Source organism: Salvelinus alpinus, chromosome 15, assembly GCF_045679555.1.
Source record: "Salvelinus alpinus chromosome 15, SLU_Salpinus.1, whole genome shotgun sequence".
Taxonomy (NCBI): domain Eukaryota; kingdom Metazoa; phylum Chordata; class Actinopteri; order Salmoniformes; family Salmonidae; genus Salvelinus; species Salvelinus alpinus.
Window position 1 is genome coordinate 18,772,058 of NC_092100.1, and position 19,464 is coordinate 18,791,521.

Consider the following 19,464-nt stretch of genomic DNA (forward strand, 5'->3'; position numbering starts at 1 on the left):
TCAGCAATATTCTTTTCGTCAAATATCTATGGTGATATACAAATGGGGGAAAGCATGGAAAATTGCTAACAAATATTGTATCAGTAACAAAGTAAAGGAAGTTTCATTTAAAATGTTACATCGAATTTATCCTTTGAAACATGTTTTGGAAAGATTCAAGCTGAATATTGACTATAAATGTGATTTCTGTGGAATGGAGAAGGAGAACATTTTGCATTTGTTTTTTGTCTGTATTTATAGTATACATTTTTGGATTGACATACAGAATTATGTTACAAAAAAATAGGACCGGTTGTACTATTTAATGGTTTTGATATAATGATTTATTTCAGAAATTATGACATTTATCTCTTAAACAAGCCATTTCGTTCAGCACGTCATCACGGTGCGTCGTCACGAAAGGGTTATTTCATAGCTCAATGGTCTGACACTCAGATGCCTTTTTCGAAACAACATCTGTCGCTCAGGTATAGCCCTTCTCCTTTCACACTTTTATTTATTTTTACATTTGTTAAGAGATTCAATTGGCACGGAGACACTGAAATATTGGTCTTGGCTAGCTAACTTGCTCATAACAGGCTGGTTAGCTAGCTAGCAGTAACTTGCTCATTTATACAGCCATCGCTATGGAAGCTGGAAACTAGCTAGGTTGCAAGACGTTTTATGTGTGGTTACTGGTAATATGTTGGGTAAATACATAACTCGTATGACTAAAGTATCTTGCTAGGTAGTTAACGTTTGTCGAATGTTTTGTAAGCTTGTTACTAACGTTACCTTGCAGGATTGCTAGAGTTAGGCTACATGGTTGATATGTATAACTTCTAACATGCGTTTGCCCGGTTTCCCAAAAACATCTGAAGGCAAAGTTCATCCTTCGAAGGTGCATCATTAAATGTCCGAGCTGTTAACCAAAACCATCGTTAACGTTGCCTGCCTTATAACACTAGGCTGGACAATAGAACGAGTTAAAATTCACCTAACGCTTAAGAACGTTGGCTAAACTGGAACACTAGCGCGATCCCATAGCAAATTAATGGAATCGAACGTTCGCAGATCCTGTTTTGACTGGGGTGATGTTTAGAACTAAATTTCGCCTAAATGGCACAATGTATCCCTTTTCATTTTACCACTACAATCTGTTCTTCGGACGAAACTGGGGGGAAAAAAACTTGTGTAGAAAGTAAACATCCGCACCTCAATGGTGTCAACTGTGCTTATGTCTGCGTAATGAGATAGTAAGGAAAAAATAAAAAGGTATATTTCTGGTTTAGCGATCGCCGCCCAAGACTTATATAATTACAGAGGAGATTCTCCCGATTTTAAAATGGTGTCCGACTTGAAGAAAATCTAAATATACACTGAGATATTTGGCTAAATAGACCGGCATGCCTCTCCATAGGAAAACAATGGTGGGAGCTCAGCTTTCCATGGCAAAAAGTATTTTGGGGGCTAGCATTTGATGACAACCGAGCTAGCTGCCCAGGCTTACGTAATTAGAAAGAGGAGGTTCACATGATTAAAATGGCGTCCGACTTGAAAAAAATAAAAATACACACATTGCGAGATATTTGGCGAAATGGACAGACATGCCTATATTTCCCCCATAGGAAACGATGGGAAGACCGCAGAATTCCAATATAATTTTTGTTTAAATTTTAACTATTAACAACGTGAGCAGGTATCATTGCCAACAATAGCCAAGCAGGTATTGTGACGTTGAACAATAAACTGGGAATAGAACGTTCTGAAGGCAAGTTGGTGGTGCCACAGTGCTCAATAGAACTAATAGGGGCTGGCAGGGTGAACAATGCACTAAAATAAGGCCTGTTTTTTCGCGATTACTTCAAAACACCGAGGTAAACACAGTTTCAAGTTGGATATTCGACGGATATTCGCTCTTTCAAACCTCAATAGTTTTCAAACAACTTGACCCACATACTCCAAAAAAGTTTCACGATGTTGGAACAATTGCGCACAACATTGCACAGGTCTTATTTTCACGATTTGGACATTAATTCGCTTTCCAAAACTAATACACGTGGAAATGTGTCCAGCATTTTGTATTTCTAGTTGAATTAGTTAGGGAGGTAAACAAAGTACAAACTTTTGTTTACATTCGAACTTCAATAGCTCCTTGGTCATGTGACCTACTTGACTCAAACAAGGTTCAGAATGTCCACTGACTGCCCTTCTATATTGCACACCTTTAGTTTGTCAATTTTCATCTCACGTTTTTACATACATTTTTCAAAATTTAAAATTTCAATAGCTCCTTTGTCATTTGACCTACTGACTTCAAACAAGGTGCAGAATGTACCCTTCTATATTGCACACTTGTGTTTGTGTAGTGTAAAATCACGTGGTGTAACGTACATTTTTCATAATTTTAAATTGCAATAGCCCCTTGGTCATGTCAATTACACACCTAAGAAGCGTGCAGTGGATATACACCCATATTGCATAACCTCTAGTCATGTATCTTCTATATTGTTGTACATTAATATTAGTTTGACAATTAGGGGGTCAGTCCAGTGTTGTGTTTACCCTTTTCTTTCATATTTATCTAATAATAATTGGTAGTTCTAAGTAGTTATTTTCCCAGTTTTTAAAATATTTTCCCACAGTATTTAACAGCGGTACACAATAGGAGAGAGACAGATAATCTCTTTTCATCGTTAATATCAACCATAAAGGAAAAGGGCAAAAAGTACAAGTGTCATGTTATTAATTGTCCAAAACAGGGATGGAGAGTGAGCTAGTGAGGTAGGCTGCAGTGGGTTTGCTGATCAATACATATAATGAACATGTAACCATAGTAATGGTGGCCAGTAAATCAATGAGTAAAAATGTAATATTGACAAATGAAACATAAATTGTAGACCTTTAATCTTTTCCAACATGTCAACAGACACTTCAAATAGGTCTTTCTCTTTATCCCTGGTTGATGTACATTTCAGAGCCTCTTCAGTGTGGATGGGGTATAGCATACATTTTCAACAACAAAGACTGCACTTCCAGTTTGTGTTCTTTACTCTGTTGAACTATTTTGTCTTCATTCCTAGGCACAGGACATGGAACCACCGTTGGCATGCAAAACATTCAATCTAAAACAAAACAAAGCGTAACACGTTATAAATAATATCAATGCAGTATGACAAATTAGCCATCCATTGGGTTATATCTTAAATTGTCTTACATGAAGCAGTTGTTGGCTTTGTTGAACTCTGAAATCATGGGCATGAACTGAACATATGGCTGTCCCACACAACTACATACAAATATAGAATTTACATTTACTTTGAATTAAATGTCATTACATACCAGAAAGTTTTAGTATATCCTCAGCCATTTCTTTTTGCAGTTGCTCCATGTGTTTTTGAAGGTTCTATATCAATTTGGAAAGGGATGTTGGGGAAGTTCTGTGCAAATTCCTTGGCCATCTACACCAAAAAAATAAAATAGTTTTTGACCTAATTGTCACATAACAGCTAACCATTCATTATTGAAAATATAACTATTTTTATGCATTACAAAGACCCCGCAGCTGAAGGTGTCCTGCTGCATGGTGTGAGTTATTACCCCTCCTTTCCACTTTATGTCCGCCCAGTTGTCTTTTCCATGGCAGGATCTTCTCATTTTGAAGTATTCTCTTTTTTTTATGTAAACATAATGGAATTCTGATTAATTATAGGCAAATGAATACACAAGCCACATTTGTATGCTGTTTTCCTTATCACTATAATCTAGTAATTTATTAGTAGAGGTAATTTCCTTTATGCCCCATTCTACACTCAGCCTAAATGATAGGCACTGAACCATTTACAGGACAATAATAAAAGTAGCATATAGGATCCAACCCTATCACAGAGTGAATAAATGTAGAGCGTTTGAAGACTTTAAGAAAAAAATATTAAGTGACAGTTTCATCAGTACGTGCTTAAAGAAAGTCATATCACAAAGATCACAGATGACAGTGCCCACCAAATCTGACTTGTAAGCACAAAGGGTGTTAAAGTGTGTTCTGGAAATGTCAGTTGTTGAACATAATACTTCTATTTGCAATAGTAATTTATGACAAATGCAGTTGAGGAATATTCCATGTATCAAAACTACATGTAGGATGGACATAAGACATTCCCACATACAGTATACACATGCATTTTTCAGCTATGATTTTACCACTCAGAATCCAGAATGGATATGACAATGGGGCCAGCACAGGACGTAATACACCCTTACAACAATCTACTTTTTGATCTTCTTGACTTCTTATCTGGTAAACTGCTACTATGTGTCAAGAAAAGAGCCCCAATTAGAGGTTAGTGTACTCTAGTAAAAAAGGGCTGGTTTAGATTAAAAATTATTGCCCTGTGTCCCCGTTCATAGGGGCATGAGAGACTAGTCAGTGGTAGAATTGAGTTGGCACTTTATTGACCCACAAGGTTGAGGTTACTCTTTTTTGTTTTGTTGTTGCATTGATGCATTGTGTCTTCTAACTGTCCAAGAATTGGATCCAAAGTGTTAGGACATATTTGTTCCCATAAATACAAAGGAGGTTGTCTCTCCTCATACCTCTGGCACTTTGGTCAGACTGCCAGACTGTGTAAACTTTATGATGGGGCCGGCAACGGAGTTCCCATTGACTAAGCACCACAGAGCCAATCAGGAGAGAATGCACAGGTCAAGGGTGCCAATTGAAAGTCAAGGGGTGTGTCTGTGCCTTTTTGGATTACTCTCGCTTTACAGAGAACCCCTGTGGTTCAAGTCAAGAGCTACCCTTCCCCTTTCAGTCTGCTCTGTGCAAGTCTGAAAGTGACAGAGCCAGCATCCAAGCGTTTTTCACAGTATGTCATAAAAAAGTATTACACTTATGAATGTATGTAAAATGCTAATATGTATTAGATCCAGTACAATGGAATAACTAAGACCTGAATTTGAATGCAGCGTGTTGCGATTCCTCCTTCTCTTTCTGTCCAGCAGATTCAAACAAAAATACTTGGCCTGATGGTTCATGCAGATACTGGGGGAGCAATATAGAAATGTATTGATCAATTAAATTATTTAACTATTAAATGACCCATATCACAAAAAATGTATTTTGGAAAAAGGATTTTACTCACAATGAACTTCCAGTGGTTCTGGTTCACATTCAAGAAACTCATGACAGCATTGTAGTTACTGAAGTTCACCTGAAATAAATAATTTCACATGCTTGCCACTAAGCCAATTCCACTAACAGATTGTATTAGTACCTTGGGCAGACTTTGCTTGCACACTAAACTTATTTCTCCATTTAGAATGACTTGGGCTGAGTAGTGATTTAGGATGTAAATCTTTGTCCCGTGACCACAGATTTTTGGGGTTGCTTGAAAGTACCATTCGATTGTCTGTATAAGGAGAGAAAGTAAAACTACAAATGCTTTGAATGTGAAGAACATTATACAAATAATTAAGCATAAACTAAAATGCATAGACATTTCAGAGAATATTGGTTAGTTAGAAGGATTGTTTATCGAGATTTAAAACAAACGTAATTACATGTGCCTTTTTATTTGTCTAATATATTCTGGCTACATGCAATTTAATGGGTAATTGTCACATACAATTGAAGTCGAAGTTTACATACTCTTAGGTTGGAATTATTAAAACTCGTATTTTCAACCACTCCACAAGTGTCTTGTTGACAAACTATAGTTTTGGCAAGTCAGTTAGGACATCTTAAGTTGTCTGCAGGTGGCTTGTGAATGCACTCAAATATCAAGTCATTATCAGGTTATGTAAACTGTGTGCTAATACTCAGAGTAGAAGGATTTGTGTTAATGTACAGTATATGAAAGTGATGCTTAGAAAATTATTATTTCACGTCATCAATCTCACTCTGACTGACAAATCCCTGCCTATTACTGTGATTAAAAAGAGCATATGAAACATTGTTTTTCATGAGGCCTACCTGTGCACCTTCCTTTAAGCACTTCTGTTTGAACACCTGTCCTTGATCCATTCCACATACAGACATTTTTGCGGATCTTTTCAGTGTCCATGTGAAAGATAGTTATTGCGAGGATGGAACATTTGTTGACTTCAATTTTTTTTTAACACCCATGTAAAATGAAGGCCTGCAAGCTTACAGATTTAAGTCTAATAGCATGAGATGAAAGTAGACAAACATCAAAGTGTACGATATGAAGGTATAGTCAGTGGACATTCTGAACCTTGTTTGAAGTCATTAGGTCACATGACCAAGGAGCTATTGAAATTTTACATTTAGAAAAATTCATGTGAGATGAAAATGGACAAACTAAAGGGTGTGCAATATAGAAGGGTAGTCAGTGGTGGACATTCTGAACCTTGTTTGAAGTCAGTAGGTCATATGACCAATGAGCTATTGAAATTCAAAAATGTAAATAAATAATTTAAAATAGTGCGAGATGTAAATCGAAGAAAAAAAGTGTGTGCAATGTGTGTCTATGCCAGTGGGTTAGCTACAACCAGTTTTAGGAGTAATGGTTAAAGAGCTATTGAAACGTGAACATTTTGATTTGTCACTATGTTGACTGTCCCTAACTGCTGTTGGTGGACATAAGGAAAACTACAGGCAAATATGTGTCTAATATCCAACCTGAAACTGTCTTTACCTCGGTCTTCAAAACGACGGCAAGCAACTGGGAAATATGGTCATATTATGAAACTGGGTTCCACGGCGGATGCAACTAGTTTTTCTCAGAAAAGAACGTTGTTAAAAATGTAATGTGTCCAGCCTAATAACACCATGCCCAAACCGCGGACTTCATCGTGCGCAAATTGATTTTGTCCCCCCACACCAAACGCGATCACGACACGCAGGTTGAAATATTAAAATAAACTCTGAACCAGTTATTATATTAATTTGGGGACAGGTCAAAAAGCATTAAACATTTTATGGTAATTTAGCTAGCTAGCTTGCAGTTGCTAGCTAATTTGTCCTATTTTGCTAGCTTGCTGTTGCTGGCTAATTTGTCATGGGATATAAAGGTTGAGTTGTTATCTTACCTGAAATGCACAAGGTCCTCTACTCTGACAATTAATACACACACAAAACGGTCAACTGAATTGTTTCTAGTCATCTCTCCTCCTTCCAGGCTTTTTGTTGTTTGGACTTTATATGGCGATTGGCATCTAACTTTCATAAGGTGTATTACCACAACTGACCGGCCTCATTTCATCATTCAATCACCCACGTGGGTATAACCAATGCTTCTATTAACCAATGCTTCTATAAACCAAAGATGAGATGGGAGAGGCAGGACTTGCACCGCATTCAGCGTCACAAATAGAACTGACTTCTATTTTAGCACTTGGCAGCGCATGAGCAGTATGGGTGCAATGATTGAATAACATGTATGTGTACATTTATTTTGCAACGCGAGTGGTGTGGTTAGCATGTTACACGCTGCCCAAACCGGACATGTCGCGTGCGCTGCAAAATACATTTACACATGTTATTAAATCATTGCATCCACACTGCTCGCGAGGGTCTGCGTTGCCAGGTGCTAAAATAGAAGTTGATTATATTTGTGGTACAGAACGTGCTGCAAGTTCTGCCTCCCCATATCCTCATTGGCTTTTAGAAGCATATACCCACGTAGGTGACTGAAAAATGAACTGAGCTCAGTTATGGTAATACACCTTATTATGATAGTTAGTTGCCAATCGCCATATAAAGTCCAAAGAAGAAAAGGCCTGGAAGGAGGAGAGATGACTAGATACGATTCGGTTGACCGTTTTGTGTGGATTAATTGTCGGAGTAGAGGACCTTGTGTATTTCAGGTAAAATAACAAATCAATGTCTATATCCCAGGACAAATTAGCTAGCAACTGCAAGCTAGCTAAATTGGCATAAATGTTTAATGCTTGTCGACCTGTCCCCAAACTAATATAATTGGTTCAGACTTTGTTATGATATTTCAACCTGTGTGTTGTGATCGCGTCTGGTGTGGGGGGACAAAATCTCTTTGTGCACGCGGTTGTCCGGTTTGGGCATGGTGTCACATGCTGACCAGACCGCGCGTGCGCATGTTGATTTTGTCCACCCACACCAAACGATCAGGACACGCAGGTTGAAATGTCAAAACAAACTCTGAACCAACTATATTAATTTGGGGACAGGTCGAAAAGCATTAAACATCCTGGGATATAAACATTGTGCTGTTATTTTATCTGAAATGCACAAGGTCCTCTACTCCGACCATCCACAGATTAAAGGGTAAACCGAGTTCGTTTCTAGTAATCTCTCATCCTTCAGGCTTCTTCTTTGGACTTTATATGCCTGTTGGCAACCAACTTTAAGGTGCATTACCACTACCAACTGGCCTGGAGTGTGGACCTCAGTTCATCTTTCAATCACCCACGTGGGTATATGCTCCTAAAAACCAATGGGGAGAGGTGGGACTTGCAGCGTGTCACAAATAGAACCAAGTTCTAGTTTAGCGCCTGGCTACGCAGACGCTCATTGATGCGCGCAATGATTGAATAACGTGTACATTTATTTAGCAGCGCATGCGATGCAGTGTGGTCAGCATGTCAGCCACTCGTCGAACTAGCGGGTGTCGTGGATGATTTTTTTTGTTAAGTGCATTTTTATTGGTTCTGCCTAAAGAATTAGAATAAGCAGCGTCAATATTTGCAGCCGTAAAGGGATTCTAAAGGGATTTGCAGACAGTACGATTTTGGCTGTTTTATGCCACGATTTTGCCATCCCAGACAACATTTCCAAGAAGGTGGTCAAATTCTTAGGTCGGACATCTTGGCTCGTTCAGTGTGACAGGGTCTAGGTCTGCCAATCTTTTTTTTTTTTTAAGTACCGCAACCTGCGGTCATAGGCTCTGACAAAGTTCTAGCAGTGTACGATTTTTTTGTTGTTGTTGCCTTTATCGTGTAGTCTGGCTGGTGTTATGAGCCGATCCCAGTGACTGACCAATAGAAACATGGCCGGCACCAAGATTTAAACGTTTAGTCTACATGCTGTCAAGAAGAACGATTTCCATAATAATGACACATCTGAAATCAGGCTACCTGATGGTGATTTTGCGCATTTATCAAAATCCCAATCAAAATAAACGTTCTACCACTGCGACCATGTTATTTCGGGGAAGCCTATTTGATTCTGAGTTCAGACATATGAAGTTTGTATGTGTGAACTAATTCTAAGATGCATAATTACTCACTTTATAATTTTAATTGTCACACGCTTCATAAACAACAGGTGTAGACTAACAGTGAAAAGCTTACTTACAGGCCCTTCCCAACAATGCACTATACTCCCTCCAAAAAATTGTAACACAAGGAATAAATACTCAATGATAGCTTGGCTATATACATGGGGTACCAGTGCTGAGTCGATGTGCAGGGGAACAAGGAAATTGAGGCAGATATGTACATATAGGTAGGGATAAAGTGACTAGGCAACAGGATAGATAAGACAGTAGCAGCAGTGTGTGGCGATTGTGTGTATGTGTTTGGGTAGTGTCCAGTGTGTGTGCATAGTTAAAAAGAGTTGGTGCAAAAAGGGCCGATGCAGATAACCCAATAGCTACTCGGACTAACTATTTAGCAGTATTATAGCTTGGGTGTAGAACCTGTTCAGGAGCCTTTTGGTCCCAGACTTAGCGCTCCGGTACGGTTTGCCGTGCGGTAGCAGAGAGAAGTCTATGACTTTGGTGGCTGGAGTCTTTCACAATTTTTAGGGCCTTCCTCTGACACCGCCTGGTATAAAGGTCCTGGGTGGCAGGGAGTTTGACTCCAGTGATGTACTGTGCTGTAGGCACTACCCTCTGTAGCGCCTTACAGTCGGATGCCGAGCAGTTGCCATACCAAGCGGTGATTCAGCCAGTCAAGATGCTCTCAATGGTGCAGCTGTATAACTTTTTGAGGATCTAAGGGACCATGCCATATCTTTTCAGCCTCCTGAGGGGGAAGAGGCATTGTCATGACCTCATCACGACTGTGTTGGTGTGTTTGGACCATGATAAGTCCTTAGCGATGTGGACACAGGAGCTTGAAGCTCTCGACCCGTTCCATTACAGCCCCGTTGATGTGAATGAGGGCATATTCGTCTCTCTGTTTCTTGTAGTCCACGATAAGCGCCTACCCTCACTACCCGGCCCATCAGGAAGTCCAGGAATCAGTTGAGGAAGATGTTCATTCATTACCAGGGAGCTTAGATTGGAGGGCATTATGGTGTTGAACGTTGAGATGTAGTCTATGAACAGCATTCTCACCTAGGTGTTCCTTTTGTCCAGGTGGGAAAGGGCAGTGTGGAGTGCAGTAGAGATTGTCATCTGTTAGGACTGTATGGAATTGGAGTGAGTCGAGCGTTTCTGGGATGATGGTGTTGATGTGAGCCATGGCCAGTCTTTAAAGCATTTCATGACTACAGATGGGAGTGCTACGGTGTGGTAGTTGTTTAGACAAGTTACCTTGGCGTTCTTGGGCACAGGGAATATGGTGGTCTGCTTGAAACATGTAGGTATTACAGACTGTGTCAGAGAGAGGTTGAAAATGTCAGTGAAGACACTGAGTACTCGTCCTGGTAATCTGTCTGGTCCTGCGTCCTTGTGAATGTGAACCTGTTCAAAGGTGACATCACATCGGCTACGGAGAGCGTGATCACAGTCGTCCGGAACGGCTGGTGCTCTCACGAATGGTTCAGTGTTGCTTGCCTCAACGTGAGCATAGAAGGAATGTTGCTTGTCAGTGAAGCTCTCAGTTGGGTTTCCCTTTGTAATCTGTGATGGATGTGGCAGGGCTTGTAAACTGACGAGCATCCTGTATTGTTTAATGGTTTGCCTGAGTGCGTTTAGGGCCATAAGCTAATGGCTTTGCCTGTTTAATGGTTTGCCTGAGGGCGTAGCGGGATTTCTTTATAAGCATCTGGATTAGTGTCCCGCTCCATGAAAGTGGCAGCTCTAGCCTTTAGCTCAGTGCGGATGTTGCCTGTAATCCATGGCTTCTGGTTGGGATATGTACCTACTGTCACTGTGGGGATGACTTTGTCAATGCTCTTATTAATGAAGCCGGTGACTGATGTGGTAAACTCCTCAATGCCATCTGATGAATTCCGGAACATATTCCAGTCTGTGCTAGCAAAACAGTCGTGTAGTTTAGCATCCGCTTCATCGGACCACTTCCGTATTGAGTGCGTCATTGATACTTCCTGTTTTGAGTTTTTGCTTGTTAGAAAGAATCCGGAAGATAGATTAATGTAAGATTTGCCAAATGGAGGGTGAGGGAGAGCTTTGTATGCGTCTCTGTGGAGTAAAGGTGATCTAGAGTTTATTTTACTCTAGTTGCACAGGTGACATGCTGGTAGAAATGAGGCATCCCCCCCTGCATTAAAATCACCGGCCGCTAGGGGCACCCTCTGGATGAGCATTTTCTTGTTGGCTTATGGCCCTAAACAGCTTCTTGAGTGCGGTCTTAGTGCCAACATCAGTTTGAGGTGGTAAATAGACAGCTACGAAAATATAGATGAAAACTCTTGGTAAATAGTAGGGTCTACAGTTTATTATTGTTAGGTATTCTAACTCAGGCAAGCAGAACCTTGAGACTTCCTTAATATTTTGGATCGCATACCAGTCTTTGTTGACAAAGAGAGACACCCCATGAGCAGAGTGAGGCTTGCGCTGCTGTCACATGCGCAGATCAAATACACCGCTGCAGTTGACGTAGCCTACGTCGACTTACGTAGCATCGCAAGTAGTACTGACTCAGATCTTTTAAACTTGTTCAGTCAAAATAACTGATCTTTCTACTAATTTTGTTCATTTAAGTAATGCCCAGAACACGCAAAACCCCCTACCGGTGAACGATGAACTGGAAATTCGAGTCATGATTCTACAAGACTCTCGTTCACCATAAGGGTCATATTGGAGCTGTCATTTGTGACTGAGACTTGCAAACGTGTGCTTTAAAACAATGTACATTTGTTGATTGCTAGGCATACAAATAAGATTATTTCTTGATACATTTGAAACTGTTTAGTTGTGGCCGCAACCGGACTAGATTGTGATTGACTCTCTGCGGAATGCATTGCTTGACTGCCGTGAGGGTGATGAGCACAATGTCGTTTGCGAACTGCAGCCCCCCCCCCCCCCCCCAGGCGATTTGTTCTCAAGTTCGAGTTTGTTGAGCAGAGGCTGTGTACGTTTTGGTTCTACAGAGCTGTGTCCATAACATTCAGTAATCAATTAATTGCGTTAATTCTTGCACCATGCGATCAATTATGAGTTCTAAACATGTCTTTTTCTTTATACTCATGATCTATTTCCCTGCACTCATATGACAGAGTTGGTAGTCTGAGCACATCTCTGGAGATGCTGAGCTGGAGGAGCGTGTATTAGTCCTGCTGTAGGACTCATTGCAGCTAGCACTAGCAGGTCAAACGAACGATTAACATTAAGTCTTTTCAGAAAAGCTAATCATGATTCTAGTCAATATAAAGAGTAGTTGGGGAAAAAACAATTGTTCGAACTGATCATCACTACTCGTAAGCCAATCGCAGAATGTGATGACAGAACTGAAGCAAATCGTACAATCTGGCCAGGTTGATATCAAGATTTTGATTAGGTAACATTACACAGTGTGACCTGATAATTGTAAAAGACTAACATAGTCTGCAAAGGCCTTAAAGGCTAAGTTCATCGTTAGAATTGTACGGTTCTATGGTTCTAATGATGATCTTAGCCTTAAGATGCTTTTGGTTTGTTTAGTCTTATCTTTGGCCCATGGCTCAATTAGATGGTGACTTGGTAAGTTAGCTTGCCACCTGGTTTGGTTTATGATAGAATGTCTAAATAATACTTTGTTTGTGTCAGCTGAAGAGTAGGCCTAGTCTTAGGAATGCCGAAGAAGTTCCAGGGCGAGAACTCCAAGGCGATGACTGCCAAGGCCCGCAAGGCAGAGGCCAAAGCTGTGGAAGACTCCCGCAAGAAGAAGGAGCTGGAGGATGCTTTATGGCAGGAGAACGATAAACATGTCCTGAAGAAAGAACAGAGGAAGGTGACTTTTCTTGCTCTGTTTCTTATTCCCACACTGGGTCAAATAGTCTGCAGCACTATTCAATTGGGCTATATCACAATCCAATATCTGGCTATGTATGTACAGACCAGACGAATCTGTAATTCCCTGATATGTTGAAGTGGGTCTGATCATTTAGGCTTTAAATGTCTCCTCTCTGAACCTGCAGGACGACAAGGAGAAGAAGCGCCTTGAGGCCCTGGAGAGAAAGAAAGAGAACCAGCGGCTCTTGGATGAGGAGGCTGCAAAGATTAAGGGGAAGGCCAAGGAGGCGGCTGCTGTGGCGGCGTGCAAAGTGACCCGGGCCCAGATTGAGGAGACGCTGCGTATTGAGCAGGCGCTACAACAGCAGGAGCAACCCAAAGAGAAAGGCAACGACCTCACCATTATTCCTTTAAGCATTAACCAGGCTCTTTTTCCTCTCAGGGTTCTGTTGTATTTTTATGTTCCCCCTCTCCTATGTTCGTGTCCAGAGAAGAGTCAACTGGAGTCACCCCTGGAGGAGAATGTGAATCGCATCATCCCTGAGGAAGGTGCAGTGGATGCTAGATCCATAGAGGATGCCATTGCTGTGCTCAGGTACAGAATACTAAAGAGGCATAACCTCTCAATGTTACCCCCTACAAAAGCAATATTGAAATTACTGTATAGAACTAGGGGAGCCTTTCCATCAGTTTACCATACGTTATCAACATAAAGTGGGTTTGGTGTGACCTACAATGTAGACGTATAACAAGTTACTTTTCATACTCCAGGCTATATAAAGCAGACATGACAGGTATCATAACAAGTATGGGGTTCCATAGAGAACCAAGTTTCAGCCCTCTCCTCGTGTTTGTTTGTTTCTTTCCCAGCACGGCTGAAGAGCTCGACCGCCACCCCGAGCGCAGGGTGAAGGCAGCGTTCGCCTCGTACGAGGAACTGAACATGCCCCTCCTTAAAAAAGAGAACCCCAACATGCGGCTGTCGCAGCTCAAGCAGCAACTGAAAAAGGAGTGGATGAAGTCGCCAGAGAACCCCCTGAACCAGCGCTTTGCCAACTACAATGCCAAGTGAACCAACTCCAGCAGCAGCTAACACAAAACTGTTACCTATGCATATTGGACCTTACAATGGAAGATGCCTCCAACCTAGAATTATTCCCCCATTATGAATACGTTGCTGGAAAAGCTGCACTCACTCCCTAGGAAGGACCTCTGATGCAAGGATTCACCTTGGGACTTCAGCTTGTTTCATTTAGAGGAAAAGCAAATTCCCCCCATGTTCCTGATGATTTTTCTGTTACTGTGAATTCCCACTTGTGAAGCATCTCAGCGGTTTATGGATTTTATTCCCATTATCAGTTTTTGGCACTTAAGTTGAAAACGGGCGGGGGGTGTGACAGAAGTTTGAGATTAAAAGTAATTTATTACAGTTCACAATACTAGCATCTAATTGTTTCTGAGCGTGAGACTACAGGTATGTCGCTCTGTATAAGAGCGTCTGCTAAATGACTCAAATGTGGTCTGCACTCTTGCTATAGTAACCGCCTCCTTTTAAAGGCCCGATGGAGCTGTTTTATACAATTATGACATTTCTGGGTTACAATTAAGTACCTTACTGTACTAGTTTTCCATTAAAATTGTAAATTATTTTTAGCAAAACTTTCTCAGACTTTTCCTAGGACTGTCTGGGAGTGGTCTGAGTGGGGAGGGGAAAACTCAAAACTAGCTGTTTGGAACTCTTTGTTATTGGTCTAATTTACCACCTGGTGATGACCCAGGCAAGCTGAAAATCACCTGTTTCCATACATTTCATTTTAAAACCTGCTGATTTTAGATGGTCTTGTGTATATTGTATTTTCAACCAGCAATTATCAGGAAATTACTTATGAAATGTTTTATACTTTTACAGTGTTAGTTTCATCAGCTGTTGTACAATATGATACGAAGCATACAAACTGAGTTGTCTGCACTGGGCCTTTAACCCTTAATGATAATAATGACCCACAAAAGAAAATATCATGACCAGAGCCAGCTGTGGACTTATAAGAGCACTGCCCTGTTATAAACTGATATTTTCAGCACCATTGGAAATGACTACCCCTTTACCTATGATAGTGTCTTGTTGCACCTGTTTCCCATCCTAACAGGGCCTTATTAGGTGTACCTAGGGTTGCAAAGGGTCGGAAGCTTTCTTGTAAATTTCCATGGGAAGTTACAGTAAGCCTGGGAAATTTGGGAATTTTGCTTAAATTCATCAAAAAAGTTAGCTTATAACAGTGAACCTTTTTTTGTGGGATACACAAGGCAATTCTAGGTCTTGTGGCATATTTTGGTTGAACTATCTCCAATTCAATGGAATTGCAACCCTCTGCATGCACAATGAATTCTTCCATCAAATGTGCAGTGCACTCTTCATCACATGTACAGCTGATTCTCTAGCTCTTGCACACTAATGAGATGCTATTGAGCCCACATTACTACACTGTCTGAGCCAAGGACTGTATGCTTTCTGGTAAGTTTTGATTACAATACTGGGTGGGGGGAATATATTTTGACCATTTTTTGTTAACTAGTAAATAGTAGCCTACAGCAAAGTGTGTTTAAATCATTTCTAACTTAACCATTTCTGATAGTTTTTGCTACCATATGGTTTTAGCTTGCTTGAGCGTGTTAACTGAGTGTTAATTCACCTGTTTCCATACATTTCATTTTAACACATTTATTTAACAAAGGAGTTGTTTAATCTAACTGCTTAACTATTTATCTGTACATGGAATTTTATTAGGGTTTTCCCCCAAAAAATTCTATCCTTTACAGGAAAATGCCACGGGTACTATCTGATGTGTGGAGACAGTTCACTGCAGCTAATGTAGAAGGAAAAGCTGTGTACATTTGCAAATACTGTGCCAAATCATATGTGACGAATGCAAGAAAGATGCAGAATCTGATCAAGTGCATAAAGTTCCCTCAGCGCTCACAACAAGCAACCTCTGACAAAAGTCCCTGTACTTCTATTCGAGGTGAAAATGATGAATTGGACATCTTATCGATAACAACAGGTCATGGTCCTCCTGGAATCAGAAGTGTTTTTGACTCAATGGAGGAACGTAGACAGAGAAATGCTGATGAATGTCTTGCTCGAGCTGTGTATTGCAACTGGTTCACCTCTGATGCTCACAGGCAATGTGTATTTGAAGAGATTTCTGAATGTTCTTCGCCCAGCATACACCCCTCCATCCAGACATGCTTTATCTACTAATTTGATGGATACAGAGTTCAAGTGACGGTCAAGCAAATCATAGAGAAAGCAGACTGTATTGAAATCATCTCTGATGGGTGATCGAATGTTCGTGGGCAAGGAATAATTAACTACATTTCCACCCCTCAACCAGTATTCTACAAGAGAACAGACACAAGGGACAACAGACACACCGGTCTCTACATTGCAGATGAGCTGAAGGCAGTCATCAATGACCTTGAACCACAGAAGGTATTTGCACTGGTGACAGGCAATGCTGTGAACATGAAGGCTGCTTGGTCTAAAGTGGAGGAGTCCTACCCTCACATCACACCCATTGGCTGTGCTGCTCATGCATTGAATCTGTTCCTCAAGGACGACATGGCACTGAACAATGGATACACTCTACAAGAGAGCCAAGGAAATGGTTAGGTATGTGAAGGGTCATCAAGTTATAGCAGCAATCTAACTCACCAAGCAAAGTGTGAAGAATAAGAGCACCACATTGAAGCTGCCCAGCAACACCCGTTGGGGTGGTGTTATCATCATGTTTGACAGTCTCCTGGAGGGGAAGGAGTCTCTCCAAGAAATGGCCATATCACAGTGCCAATATCAAGAGGATCCTTCTGGATGATGTATTTTGGGAGAGAGTGGTAAGCAGCCTGAAACTCCTGAAACCTATAGCAGTAGCCATTGCACAGATTGAGGGAGACAATGTCATCCTGTCTGATGTTCAGACTTTGCTTGCAGATGTAGGAGGAGAAATCCATACTGCCCTGCCCACTTCACTGTTGCTCCAAGCAGAGGAAACTGCAGTTCTGAAATGCATCAAAAAGCGTGAAGACTTCTGCCTGAAGCCCATACAAGCTGCAGCGTACATGTTGGACTCCAAGTATGCTGGCAAGTGCATCCTGTCTGGTGCAGAGATCAACAAGGCCTATGGTGTCATCACTACCGTGTCTCACCACCTTGGGCCTGGATGAGGGCAAGGTTCTCGGCAGTCTGGCAAAGTACACTTCCAAGCAAAGGCTTTGGGATGGAGATGCAATATGGCAGTCGTGCCAGCATATCTCATCAGCCACCTGGTGGAAGGGACTTTGTGGATCTGAGGCTCTGTTGCCTCCATCTTCCAAATCCCACCATCATCAGCCACCTCAGAGCGCAACTAGTCCTTGTTTGGGAACACACACACACCAAAGCACACAACAGGCTGACCAATACAAGGGTTGGAAAATTGATGGCCATCTGGGCAAATTTTGGGCTTTTTGAGCCTGACAATGAGCCATCATCAACAATGTTTTAAAGTGACAGTGAAGATGAAGCGTCAGTCTGATGTTCAAGAGGTGGACATTGAGGAGGTCCGGGGAGAAGACATGGAACCCTGAGAGGAAGACAACCAAAGCTTTAGTCTAGAAACTATCATTTTACAGATGTATGTTGAAAATGTTTTTGGGAGATGCGATGGATCATTGGTTCATTCAATATTCCCTCTTGTTCAGTGAAGTCAATTAATTTCAAGTTCAATTGTTTTTTACAATTTCTATTGGAAGGATTTAATCATTTGCAATTGTCTACTTATGACAGAAACATAAACTTTTTACCCTGTCTCCATATGATATGGTAAATATATCCAATGCAAAAAAAATCCACATTTTAAATGGTATTAATTCCCACGGAAAGTTTCCACCTCTGAATTTTCCCCAAAATGTGCAATCCTAGGTGTACCTGATCAATACTGTTGTTCCTAATCCTGTTAGCATGCTAAATTTGGTCTGAATTCTGCATCTGCTTGCAGGTTACAGCAAGTAAAGACTTTAATATAGACTGAATTGTATGGAGATTGCTTTTCCTAAGTGAGATTTGAAAAGACTATGAAAAAAGATCTTTCAACTCCAGTGATCTGTCTAACTCCAAATACCAGAAACATTTTAAATGCAGGTTTACGTACCATTTTCTCACCTTTGTTTTCAAGAGACTCCTGTATGGAGTTCCTATTTCATTTATGGAGGCTTAAAGCTCCACATCTCTTGTCAGTTGTTTTAGTAGCTGCTGGTAAGTGTCTTTCAAACCCACCACTGTTATGTATCAAAACCATTATTAATTTAGCACAAATGGGTATTTAAAATGGACCAATCTAGTGCTTTTAAATGCATGACGGAGTCAATTTATGGGAAAGGAGAATTGGAACTCATCTTTGTTTCCCAGTGGCTCCTGAATGGGACACTCATGCTCTAACACTGGATGACAGTCATCTGACTACATTCACATCCTCTCCATTTATACTGAGCAAAAATAAAGTGTTGGTCCCATGTTTCATGAGCTGAAATAAAAGATCTCAGAAATGTTCCATATACACAAAAAGCGTATTCCTTTTGAGTTTTGTGCACAAATGTGTTTTCATCCATGTTAGTGACCATTTCTCCTAGCCAAGATAATCCATCCACCTCACCTGACAGGTGTGGCATATCAAGAAGCTGATTAAGCAGCATGATGATTAACAGTGCAGTTTTGGCACAACACAACACAATGCCACAGATGTATCAAGTTTTGAGGGAGTGTGCAATTGGCATGCTAACTGCAGGAAAGTCCACCAGAGCTGTTGCAACAGAGTTGAATATTAATTTCTTTACCCTAAGCCGCCTCCAATGTAATTTTAGATAATTTGGCAGTACAACCACAGACTGTGTAACCACGCCAGCCCAGGACCTCCACATCTGGCTTCTTCACCTGCAGGATCTTCTTAGACAAGCCACCTGGACAGCTGATGAAACTGAGGATTATTTCTGTCTGTGATAAAGCCCTTTTGTCAGAAAAAACTCATTCTGATTGGCTGGGTCTGGATCCCCAGTGGGTGGGCCTATGCCCTCCCAGGCCCACCCATGGCTGCGCCCCTTCCCAGTCATGTGAAATCCATAGATTAGAGCCTAATTAATTTATTTCAATTGACTGATTTTCTTATATGAACTGTAACTCAGTGAAATTGTTGTATGTTGTTTTTATATTTTTATTCAGCATAGTTAATGAATTGCTTATCTAGAAGACATCAATGTTATAAATATAAGGTTGTATCGGCTGTTTGCGTTTACAGAGGAATACACTGTTGTTGTAGCCATGCCTTTTACTCTGCTACAATACTGTTATACATACCAATACCATACAGGTGTAAGAAAATACTGTTACTGTAGAATA

The 19,464-nt window shown here is 40.8% G+C and overlaps 1 protein-coding gene across 2 annotated transcripts; it reads left to right on the plus strand.

The window, feature by feature from the left end:
* The first annotated feature begins 363 nt into the window (after nt 1–363).
* ccdc124 (coiled-coil domain containing 124) lies at nt 364–15,121 on the plus strand. Of its 2 annotated transcripts, XM_071342729.1 has the most exons (5): nt 364–467; nt 12,852–13,035; nt 13,223–13,424; nt 13,527–13,632; nt 13,908–14,870. In XM_071342729.1, exons 2-5 carry the CDS (start codon nt 12,877–12,879, stop codon nt 14,107–14,109), a joined length of 669 nt encoding a protein of 222 aa, XP_071198830.1. In that variant the 5' UTR covers nt 364–467; nt 12,852–12,876; the 3' UTR covers nt 14,110–14,870. The 2 variants fall into 2 exon arrangements, with proteins under 2 accessions (XP_071198830.1, XP_071198828.1); XM_071342727.1 differs by having other exon boundaries at nt 13,223–13,632; nt 13,908–15,121.
* Nucleotides 15,122–19,464: the final 4,343 nt, after the last annotated feature.

Bases quoted from the DNA above. Each gene is read 5' to 3' on its own strand.
- ccdc124 (XM_071342727.1), top strand. From the start codon at position 12,877: ATGCCGAAGAAGTTCCAGGGCGAGAACTCCAAGGCGATGACTGCCAAG. The intron at 13,036-13,222 runs GTGACTTTTCTT...CTGAACCTGCAG, and splicing joins TGAAGAAAGAACAGAGGAAG to GACGACAAGGAGAAGAAGCG. The intron at 13,633-13,907 runs GTACAGAATACT...TTTCTTTCCCAG, and splicing joins GATGCCATTGCTGTGCTCAG to CACGGCTGAAGAGCTCGACC.